The sequence below is a fragment of the Apodemus sylvaticus genome, chromosome 5 (assembly GCF_947179515.1).
Source record: "Apodemus sylvaticus chromosome 5, mApoSyl1.1, whole genome shotgun sequence".
Classification (NCBI taxonomy): Eukaryota; Metazoa; Chordata; class Mammalia; order Rodentia; family Muridae; genus Apodemus; species Apodemus sylvaticus.
The window spans coordinates 163,147,273-163,159,566 of NC_067476.1; the positions used below are offsets into that span (position 1 = coordinate 163,147,273).

General features: G+C 49.6%; 1 protein-coding gene across 1 annotated transcript in view; it reads right to left on the reverse strand.

Annotated features, from left to right (window-relative positions):
- Taf4 (TATA-box binding protein associated factor 4) overlaps positions 1-12,294 on the reverse strand; it is a 72,917-nt gene that overhangs the window by 20,294 nt on the left and 40,329 nt on the right. The window contains 4 exon segments of the mRNA XM_052184497.1: positions 1,729-1,851; positions 2,501-2,620; positions 5,328-5,447; positions 6,681-6,841. Coding sequence (XP_052040457.1) covers positions 1,729-1,851; positions 2,501-2,620; positions 5,328-5,447; positions 6,681-6,841 — 524 coding nt within the window.

Here is a 12,294-nt window from a genome sequence, read left to right on the forward strand (position 1 = left end):
TGTAACTGATGCAGATCCCTAGGAGAATATGTCTCGTGCCCCTTGGACCCTGAGCAGCAGCTTGTCTGGTGAGCATGTCTCTAGCTGGCTAGTTACTGGGCCAGGTTAACACCCTCCCATAGGCTTCTCAGTCAAGTGTTTTCACTTGGGTTCTACCAGGCACCAGTCCCAGGTGTTTTGCTAGGAAACAAATGTGTGTGTTACAGAGTGGCAAGGGCAATTCTAGCCCAGTCAGGAGCAGGGTGTCTGTCGGGAGAGACCAGCACCCAGTTAGGCCTACCCAGCACCGAAGGGGAAGCATAAGAGTCTACAAGGAAGGCACACAGTTGTCTCAGACACCTGAAGACTCATGTAAAGACTAAAGAAAACAGTAAGATGGGTGAGAACTGGACACTTGAAGTGGGGCAGGGGCCTTGCTGCCATGAAGCGTGGCACCCCACACTACTCCAGCATCTGTCCAGGGTTTGCAAAACCTGGATAAGGCAGCAGCAGGCAGAGCAGGGGCTGACTGCTGGGAGCAGGTTTACAGCAGCAATCTTCTAAGAGTAACACAAAGCTGGATTTCAAGCTGGCAGGGGAGAAGGGAGGCCGTCAGCACCACCAGAGCACAAGGCGTCAGCAGCCGGCCTGGGAGTGAGGAGCACATCTTCACTGGGCTCTGAGAAGGGCACAAGTGACCAAGGGCAGGCACATAGGCTTGGATATTTCTGATCCTCGGAATGGCATGCGCTGCAGGCAGCCAAGCCCTAGTCTGACTGAAGCAAAGGCAGCAGGGGCAGCCTTGGAGTCAAACACCACAAAGAGTTCACATAAGAATGAGCTCGGTGGAGGCTCCCTGGGCCCTGATGAAAGGTGGACACCGCTAAGGAGTGAACAGGACCAGCAGGTGGGGAAGACAGCACTAGACAGGGATGGGGCTTGCTGGCAGCAGAGTGGTTGGAGCATGCCACCCATGCCTGGCCTGCAAACCCCTGGGGGGAGGGAAAGGAAAAGGGCCAGGAGAGCAGGACAGAACCAACAAACTCCACCAGCCAAAACCCAGGAAACAACACTCTCAAAATCTCTGTGCTTCCTGTTCAAAGAAACAGAAAAGAAAACAGAGCAAGGAAGTAGAGGTTTCAGGTTAGAGGGACAGAGTTAACTGCAACACAAGGCAAGAAGCCCAGTTCAAACCCTGACCCCAGCAAGCTGCCAAAATAAAATCTCCGTGGGACAGGCAGGGGCACAGGAGCACCAACCAATGGCAGAGGTCAGTTCTGCCCAGCAGTAGCACAGGAACCTTTTAGAGGCCAGCATCGCATGTTCAAGGGGTGCGAAGAGGAGCAGGGCCATGGGCAGGTGCAGAGACCCCTTGTCCACAAACTGGAGTTTAAGGACCCTCCCTGTTTCCTTCAGTTTTAAAAGGGGAAAGGAGGAGATGGTGGGCTGCCACCTGAAGCAACACTGGCTGTCAGACATATGTTCTGCAACTCTCGAGCACAGGCAGGTGCTTCTAAGGGGCCCTCTAACCTTCCTTCCTAGTGCTGGCACGTCTCCTCAGGTGACCAATCTCAGTGCAGTAAGAACATTGGGGTATTAGCCAAGTCCCCAGAACAGTCCTGTCAAGCAATCCACACATCCTAGCAACAGTGCACCCCCCCCTTCCTTTCCAGACCCTTCCACAGGCTGACCATGGGCTGCAGGTCACACAGCATGCTCTGAAACAGAGTGTTTCATGTGAGTTCTTACCAGTAAGTTTTGTACTAAATCTTTCACATTAGCCGCTGTCTCTGTAGACTGTTTACCAGAGGAAGCCAGTTTTATTAATGTAGATAGAAAACTTTTGCATTTTTTCACATTTTCCATAGTTTCCTGTATTAAAATTTAAAAAAAAGTGTAAGTTACAGATTTCCCCACAGGATCTCACTGCAGTGCAATATGTACAGGTCTAAATGACGTAAACTCAGCATCTAAATATCCTTCAAAACACACTACTTCTTGCACAAGCCATAATCTTCTCAGAAGGGCAATCAGCCACTCTGAAGGCCACCAAGCCTGCATCTACCAAGACACACCCTGACGTCAGTCGGTTGGGGCAGGGCTGACTAAGCATGTTTGGCAAAGAACACAAAAAGAGAAGTTGCAAAATATGGCCCCAGCTTCTCTAAAGCTCCAGGTATATAAAGGAAAAGCAGTGAAGACAGACAGACAGACAGACAGACAGATGCCCAGATCACAGGTGCTCAGCAGCTACATCTATGCCGTTTCCATAGGCATCTTAGATCCCAAGTAGAGTGCTCAGGGCCCTTTCCTACCATTCCTCAGTGGCCAGCCCCTTCAGGTCACCCTATGAGGGGAAGACAGAGCCCAAGCTCTCACGTGGGTCCCTTCAATGCACCACTGCTCTTGGTTGGCTTGTGGGCCCCAAAATATTCTCAAGCCCCTCTGTATAGCAGCTCCATTTCCCCACTAATACCAATGGGCTGCCTTTGCCCCTGCGGATCTCAGAGGGAGTTCTTACCGTAGCAGCTGTGGAGGTGGTGCTGGCCGCGGGGACTGTACGTTGAGGTGTCCCTGTCTGAACGGCTGTGGCTGTTCCAAGTGAGGCTGGCTGTGCGGAGCCACCCAAAACCAACTGGGGCTAGAAGGTCAAAACACAGGTAAATGCATCTCAGCAGCAGCATAAGCAGCACAAGGGAAGTAAAACAGCTTCTGAAAATGTAGGGAGCAAACGGCTCAACAAGTGCCAGTAGTCACACGTCCTGTCACCACATGAGGTGGCCATGGGCACTGGTAGCACAGAGGTGTATTTTGTATGATGGGCTTGGACCTGTCACTGTCCAGAGTCTGTCAGACTGACAGCTGTCACAGAGACAAGCACGGAGGATCAGATACACAATGAGCTCTCATCTCAGACACTACTCCTGTGAACCCTTTCATCTCTTCAGAGCCCTGGCTAAAAAGCAGTTGTGACCTTTCAGCAAACAGCATCTGCCATGGAGTCAGTACAGGCCATCAAGACAAGGGAAGGGCCTCCTCTCCCCACAAGACACTAATGTGCTCTGCTTTCCAAAAGTAAAGCCTGACGAGAAGCCACAGCAGAAGCACAGGTGTAAGAGCTGGAGCACAGCTGGCACAGGATCTCCACGAGCCCCACTGTGGAGAGGTGCTCCTTGGCCAAACAGAAAAATATCTTGAGGGGAGGAGGGAGGCAGGTGGTGGCGGCACATGCCTTTGGTCCCAGCACTTGGGAGGCAAAGGCAGGCAGATTTCTAAGTTTGAGGCCAGCCTGGTCTACAGAGTGAGTTCTAGGCAAAAAATTGCAAAGCAAATGGGCACTGAGACGCCACCCGGCTCAGATTCTCCAAACCCCTGGCCCTTAGTCTCTTTGCTGAGATTTCTCTATTCTTGAATAACCACAATGAAATGCTTACTGGCTTTTACATTAGACTTTACAAGTTTGGCTGCCCACATTTCCTCACTCCAGTTGTTTAAACACCGCCTCCCCTCTGCTCCCTCATCTGAAGGCAGGGACCAGCGTGACATCTCACACTCACACCAAGGAGTGAGAGCTCTAGAGCAGCTTTAGGCAAGGCTTCAGCTCCTTAGAGAAAGCCTTGGAGGACTGCAGGCACAGATGCTTATGAGGGAGCTGCACAAGTACTAAGCCACTTCCAGGCCTCATGGTCCCCAAGTTACCCTGCAGCTGGCAACAGATTCAGGGGTGATAATTGTCTCCATATGATAAGCTCGTATTACCCACCAAACCAAAACATCGTGTGAAGATATGCAAAAACAAACTAAGAGCTGACTCAACAAGCCAGGAACAGCAGAACCCAGGAACCCTTCTCAACACCTTTCCTTCACTCCAGCTGACAGCTATGGCGAGCAACACACTTACCCTGACTGGAGACTGTCCACTGACCTCAAAGCATCTGTCACCATTAAACATGACACACAATTTACTAAGCACTTCACTACCTTCTAGAGCCCCCTGCTCCACAGAGACACTGACATCAGACATAGGCAGCAGTACAAGTTCCCCTCAGGAAACCTCAGGTCTCCCAGACTCTAGCTTCTGTAACTCATAGGCCTCTCTCCTGGCTTACAGTTGCCTGGGACAGAACTGTTCTCCAAGATGTTCTCGCTCTCCACAGCTACCAAAGAAAATGGAGCTGAACTCTTGGAGTTCAGCAAAGTTTAGAAAACCCCACGTGCGGACTGCCCTAGAGCCCATCGCTAGCTCAGGCTCCAGTGGGACAAGGTGCAGCTCATGCGGGAACAGTGCAGCTAAGACCATGTACTGCACTACAGTGCACAGAGCCCTGCACTGTATGGCTGCTCACAAACTCAACATCAGGAGCCTTTGAGGCTCTCTGATTCCCACCTGCTCCCAAATGAGTACAGAGAGAGAGAGAGAGAGAGAGAGAGAGAGAGAGAGAGAGAGAGAGAGAGAGAAAGAAAACGCTTCCCTAACCACATTTGTCTCCCCAGGCAAAGACATCTTCCCTATAAGTGTTTCCCTGATCAGATGTGTCTTCTGTTTAGGAATGTCCTGCATAGCCAAGTACATCTCTCCAAACATGTTGTAAACTCCCTGACCAGCCCTTTCCACCACTCTTTTTTTTTTTTTTTTCCGAGACAGGGTTTCTCTGTATAGCCCTGGTTATCCTGGAACTCACTCTGTAGACCAGGCTGGCCTCAAACTCAGAAATCTGCCTGCCTCTGCCTCCCAGAGTGCTGGGATTACAGGCGAGTGCCACCACTGCCCGGCTCCACCACTCTTAATATCTGCTTCACCCTCTGCAACGTGCAACAGAGGAGCCCCTGTCATGAAAGCTCCCCTTGGCTTTATATGCTAGAAGCTGCAGAGGTTGATCAGGAGCATCAACCTGTCCCAGGTAAGGCCAGTGTCTACAGGACATGAGGAAAGCAAGACTAGGGAGAATGTCCCTCCCTCATCCTCCCCTCCCAGGCTCATCTACAAATTTACCACAGGAAGTCTAGAGGACACCTTGCACACATACCAGCAACACTGTCCATGAGCATGTAATGGGGCCATAGCACAGACACAAACTCTCCTCAGCACAAACTCCCTCCTCAAAGATGCCCTGAGTCAAATATTAATGAGGTGACACTCCTAATTACATTTTACAAAGAGCTTTTGAATGCTGCTAATGCTAAATAAGGAAAGAACATAGCCTGCATTCAGACACAGAAAAAAAAAATCACTTTCTTCATTGACCCCTGCATCCTCAAATTCAACCTGGTACCCTAAAGCCTCATCTTTGCATAGAAGCAAAAGCATGCATTGCCAGCCATGAAGCCCTACTGATAAGTCTTCTTACCTGTACCCCGGGAGAGCGCTGTAGGGTTGTAGTGGGCTGTACCGTCGTCTGGGCCTGAGACACTTGCTTAATTATGGTGGTTGGGGTCACCTGCCGTGCAATAATAGGTGTTCCTGGAGCCTGGAAAATAAGTTAGAAATCATCTAAAATGAGCTACAGTAAGTAACACATGCACCTGTGCACATGTATGTGCGTACATGCGCATACAGACTCTTAAAAATACACTACAGCACTCAAGTAATCCACTGCTTACTACTAACGTACAAGGAAATCATTCAAAGTCCAAAATAAAAAATGATGAGAAGCTTTTCAGGGAAAATCCTAAAAACAGTCTCTTTTAGTGAAGTCTACAAAACACCATCTTTTAAAACAGACATCTGGAAACCCAGCTGTAGCAGTGCTCTTAGGGACACTCGCCTGAACTGAAAGTGGAGATGCCCTGAGTCATAGACACAGGGTGTCAAAGGGGAAGGCGGGGTCAAACAGGATGGAAATGCCTGGAGTTTTAAGGTGACCAGAGCAGTGTGAGTACAGACACGAAGGTCAGATGAGAGGCAACGCCCACCACAGAAGTTCACATGCTTCCTCCTCAGGAAACAACACTGCAGTGAGGCTCTCCGTTGTTTCCTATGGGGAGCTCTGCCCACCTCCAGCACAGACACCCCAACTACAGGACAGGGCTCTGCAGAGTATCAGGATTACTTTGCCATCTCTTTAGTCGACAGCTATCCGGGGAAGGCACCAGACAAAAGCAAGGCCACGCAAGGCACAGGACAGAGTGTACTGGAGACCCTGGGCTTATGGTACTAAGTGTGAGGGCACTGCACACTAGGACAGCACTGCCTGGCATCAAGACTGACGACCTCAAGGCTTGAAAGCCAGGGTACACCTGTATGGCCTTTGCTCTGCCTCCTCATTCTTGGTATTTCAAGCATGCTCAGTCCTCATGACAGTACCATGACCTGTGCATGACCAGATCTACACTTTACAGAGGAAGGGACTGGGACACAGAAAGCTAAACCTACTGGTGTCAAGAGGAAAAGCCAGGGTTCAGCCAAGGCAGCAGACCCCAAGTGTCTATTCTAACCTTACTCAGTCAGCAAGCTGAGCACTGGCCACAAGAGCTGGCTTTAAAGAGCAGATGGTCTCAGCCAGGAGAATGCGTGACCAGAGCCAGTCTAGACCCTACCTGATGGTTGGGTTTGTTTGTAAACAATGCATGCCTCAATGTCCACTCACACAAGACACACCTTCACTTTTGCAACATCCCCAGTATGCAGCAGTGGGGAGTAGGGGAGCCAGGCTGAGCCAGTGGCACCCCACACCAGCCTGTTCACCACGCAATGCACTCACCTGCACAGTGGAGATCTGGACAGGTGGAGCACCTGTGGGGGTTGCAGGACGGGGTGCCATGGTACTCTGAGGCTGGGCCTGGGCATGGGCCTGCATCTGGGCCAGGGCCTGCTGAGGAATCATTAACAACTGCCCATTCTCACTCCGCACGAGGACCATTCCTGAGGACAAAGGAGACTTGGCATCAGGAAGCACCCCTTACCCAGCACAAGAAGGCCCTGATCAGGGAACTACTTACTACAGGAGACATATGTGAGCAGCTGCAAAGAAGCTGGCTCCTGGGGGCAGACAGAGCACAGGATGGTGGAGGGCTGTCCAAATACACTAAGACCACATCGCATCTCCTCTCACAAGGAACACATGTGGCAGAGCCAAGCTCAGTGGCCACAGCTTCAGCCCAGATGTGTGCCCTGCAGCCTCTTCAGATGTGAGAGCACAAGTGAAACACTGCCCCTACCTTATCTACACTCACAAAGTGGCAGACACTCACTCACCGCAGGCTTCCAACAGCCATTGAACCTGTGTCCTGGGTATCTAGCACTCTGCACCTTCTCCATAATTCTCTGTCCTACATGCTGAAGTCTGTTTGCAGAACTGCGGTCACAACTCTGAGTGCAGCCAAGTTTCTCCAGCCTGATACACCCCAGAATGTCCAACCTAAACCAAAAATTGTGGCCCTGTATTCATGGGAATACTATTCTTGTCAGACAAGGGGGCTGTGCTTTCCCCTAGGATGTGACCAGGATGTACCCACACATTCTACCAACCAAGTTCGACTAACTTTGGCTTCAAAACTAGCAATTAATTGTACCCTAAGTCCCAGAAGCAACAGTAACTCATCTATCTTAAACTTAACTTCCACAACAGAGCTACAGACACTCTCAGCACAGCACAGCTCAGCAGGACACAGCTACAAAGTAACACGCCTGAGAGCAAGGGGATGCTGGTGAGAGAGTTGACACCAGAACCTCCTATAAGCTACACAACCAGAAAAACCCTAGGCTTTCCTTCTGTGAGGAGTAAGCCAGAGCACTCCTACAGGAAGAGTCTTTAATGTTGCCAAGCTCTGAGTATGCCAGAAACAGTAGCAGGCTCTCTTTGAACTCACTAATCCAGAAAACCCAATTGTTGGCATTAAGGAAATGAATGTCTCTCTAGGACTAACTACTTTGCACAATCTGCATCAGCACACTATAGGCCGCTGTTTCTCTGTGGACCTAACAAGGTACAGGCAACATGTCCTGGGAGGTTTTGTCTGACTATCCATGTGGCTACTGTCACACATATACCACGGTCACTGCAGAACATGGTCCAGTCCAGCTGGTGGAGAACCCTGAAGAATTCCTCAAGGACACCTCTTACCTACTGATGCAAAACAGACTAAAAGGGCCCTGTATATCCTTAGCTGATAAGGGGTCTAAGAGGACCTCAACACCACCCTACTCTCAAGCTTTGAAGCCCCTTTGACTGCCTGGTGTAAATATGCCCAATATAATATGTACAGTGGAGCCCAGTAGGCAAGCTTAGCTAGCCCATGGTGGCGCACAGGCCCTGCCTCGGTTGCATCCCTGACCTCTGACTAAACTCTGTTAAAGCTAACATTACCCAGTTCTTTCAGCTGGTCACCATGCAAATAACAGGTAACAATCAAAGATCCTAGATACTTGGCACAGACCTAGACAAATGCACAAGTGCCATCCTTCTTTAGAAACCACCCGCCTGAGAGTAGTAAGAATTAATCAGAATGCCCTTCAATGTTACCCAAACACCCAAAGCCCGCAGAATAGCCAAGTGCAGGTACCCTGCAGAGAAGACATTGCAGAAAGAAAAAGTGGAGAACAGGTCAAGAGGGTATGATAAAGTTGAGGTGATTGTCCCAGAAGTTCCAACAAGTGACAAGAGAAAAGGAAAGCAACCATAAAAGACAGCACATCCTGGATGGGGTCCCCGGCACTGGCACCAGAGCTCTGCCATGCCAATAAGGAAATGAGATAATGCCCACCCTCTAGACCACCCAGGTCCCCAATAGCACTGATCACTGCAGGGAAGGAAGCCCAGAACTCACATTAAGCTGGCACAACTGGAAGTTCTACAGCAGACAAGAGATCCTATGGGCCTGCTGTCTACTGCCTGCCACACCATTGCAACAAGAAGGAGAGCATTTCAGATGCCCTGTCTCAAACATGTATGTTCTGAAGATATGCAATGACCTAGGACAGAAACGGATTTGTACCCAAGGGAGATCCAGGAAATGCCTCAGAATCTCCAGAGGACAAGCAGTGCCTCATTGGTGCATGAGCACAGCACAGAGTGCAGAGACATAGTGAGCGAGTAAGCAAGGTAAGACAGAAGACTTGGATCTTCCTCTGCACATAAGACCAGATAGAGTTCATGAGAGAGAAGACACCACCATTATTCTAGAAATCATTCCAGAAGCATGGTCCACAAAGGAACAATGGACAATTCACACATCCAGAACTCCAGGTGCAGCTCTTCTCCAGAAGTTGAAAGGAAATGCTGGTTCCCAACCCAGAGCAAACAGAGAAGACCGCCGTACAGAACACACACACACACACACACACACACACACACACTGATCTCTCACATCTCAGCAAGAAAATTATAAGTAGGCAAGATATCTGAGCAGGCACTTTCCAACGACACAGCCCACACCAACAAATATGCTCAGTCACCAGTCAGTAGGGACATTGCAAATGAAACCCACCATACAGAGCTATCCACACCCAGCTGAAAGAAAACCAAGCCTAACCGGTGACGTGGGCAGAGAACTAGCAGCATGGTGGAGCCCCTGACACCACCCTGCAGTCTTAGGCCTGCCCTATGATGGGGTGGAGCCCTCCACTACAGTCCTCCTGGGAGAGACTTGGATCTGAACTAACTGAAGCAGTCTTACTTCTGACAGCCCAAAACTAGGAATAACAAAGTATACAATACAGAGACAGCATGTATCTACATAAAGGGAAGTATTCAGAGATACAGAAGGAGTCACAGATACAACACAGATGACCCTCAAATGACAACACTGAATCAAAGTAGCCAGGAAAAGGTCCACACTACATACTTCTATGTTCCAGGACCCAACTCCCCGTGACAAAAAGCTGTCAAACAGGCAAACACTAGAGAATGGGGAAAAGCAGAAGTGTTCAGGTGACAGGAGGCTCATCCTGACTGGTGGTGAGTTCAGGGATGTGTATCAGTGTAGCCAACTGCACTGAGACCACAGGAGATTCCTGTATATCAACTGCACCTCCATACAGCCACACACACACACACACACACACACACACTCACACACAGATGCACATGAACAAAGCAAGAACCAAGTAATTTCTAAAGGTAAGGCACGGTCTCAACCATCATATCCAGTCACCATAACATACAAAAACAGGCTAGGAGTGTTCGCTCGGGCTTCTCTCACATGTGGGAACTGGAAGCTGACCCTGTAGTGCAATATGCCTTCCAGGTTCCTTAATGATGCCTCTCATAGTACAGCTCAGCTGGTTAAGATCATGGAGGATGCCCAGAACCTCAGCATGAGCTCCAAGTCAACATGCCAAACAGCACTGGAGTCCTGTGTTTCACAGGTGAATCAGAGTCCCACAAGACAACACTGCACCTGAACAGGCCCCTCACTATCACTGCCGCAGCTTTCAAACTCACCCCAAAAGACTTGCTGCCAAGGTCTCCGGGACCTGTGACCCTCTAGCAGCAGCTCTTCTCTGAAGGCTGCTTCCTGGTTGCTCATCCTGAACCCCAAATCTAGGTCCTGACACCAAACCTACTCTTCTCTCTCCCAATAATTTTGGCCAGCCTTCGCCCCACCCACTGAAACCACACACTTCATCCCAGCCTACCACTGCAGAGCTGCTCTTGCCCAATCTCGACTGCTCCAGCTTTCCTTGCCCCTCCTCTGTCACACAACCAGTCTGCTCCCACTCCAGCTTCTGCACCTGCCTAAGCTAAAACTGCTGTCACCTAAGTCAGGAGCCTCCCTCCCGTAGCAGGGCTGAGCTCCTGCTGCTGAGAGCAGAGATGGCCCTGTGCCTCCTTTCTAAGCAGCAGTCAAGCATCAGGAGTGTCCCCTGCACTCTCGCAGGCTTCCAGCTACAGATACAGAACCTCTTAGCATCCTCTTCAGACAGGTCCTCACAGTCACTCACTATGCTATGCCTGCTCTCTAAGTCAGCCCTGAGGGCAAGGGTTAAAACTTACTCAAACCTTTGCTCCCTACAATTAGTGCTTCTGCATTTCTCCTCTTTTCCACCACAAATTCTAACTGCTCTTTTCAGAACAGAATAAAATAGTTGACAATAAATTGTTTCATGCATTGGCTGCCCCTCCCCCAAAAACATTAATACCATGTTTACAAACATCTAAATTGCATATTGTTCAATGAGTGTTTATTATGAATTCTATCTGCAATTATTAGACACAAAATGGACCTCAAAAGAGATCTAAGCTGGGCTGCAGTTAAGGGTGTACCTAGCGTGTACAAAACACTGCTTTCATCCCTCAGCACCCAGGAGGTGGGCAGGAAGACCTTAAGTTCAAGTCATCTACAGCTACATGGCAAGTTAGAGGCCAGCCTCAGATTCATGAGACCCATCTGAAAAAGGAGCAAGGCAAAGGGCAAGGGACAGTGGGCAAGGGGCACCTAAGTTATCCTATGGCTGGGGGGAGGCAGGAGGGTAGGAGGGGGGAGAGAGAGAGAGAGAGAGAGAGAGAGAGAGAGAGAGAGAGAGAGAGAGAGAGAGAGAGAGAGAGAGAGATTGATTTCCTGGTTGGGAATGGCCCTCCACGATGTGCCCAGGTACTGTGTCCTCTTGCATCTTCTAAGCCACATAACTGGCCAGTGGTTGATAAGCAGTTCACATCTACTCAGCATACTCCATGACTAAAACTGAGGCTCCCTCAGATCTGGGATAGGAGCTTACAGCCCCAGACAGGGAGCTGCTTTGCAGGAGATGCTAAGTATACCATTTGAAATGGTGATACCCACAGGTCCCCAGTATAGTGGCCCAGTCTCCACACTAGAGTTCTCTAAACCCAAATGTACCCTTCAAAGCATTGGCCCCTAAATTCTCTTCAACTTTAATCAGCTGACAGACTTTGGTAAGATGACTTTTGGACCTTAATTTGTGTTTTCATAAGGAGTGTGCATGTTAGTAGTATACAGGTTCAAACTACAAACTCGCCATCCTAACGTCCTTCCATCAATATCTACCCACTTCAAAGTGCCATCTTCCCTACAGACAGAGGCATATTCAAGACTATGGTGTTAAGTATTCCACCTAAGTCCCAAACAGTATCTAACCAAAAGCAGGGGCTTATTTCCCACAAATACCAAGCCCATGGCTACAGATCAACAGTGGCTTGCTATAACTGTCAGGAGCTCCTGGACCCAGGGAAAGAAATTTAGAAACATTACAAAATAAAGACTTAGAAGCCAGCACTCTTTTGCTGTGTAGAGACATAAACCTGGCATGTTAGAGCATGGGGAGCATGAACTGAGCATGTCAGAGCATGGGGAGCAACAGAGCAGCAGAAGCCTGACAGGTGACCCCATGACTGACCCAGGCTCCCAAGGAAGCCA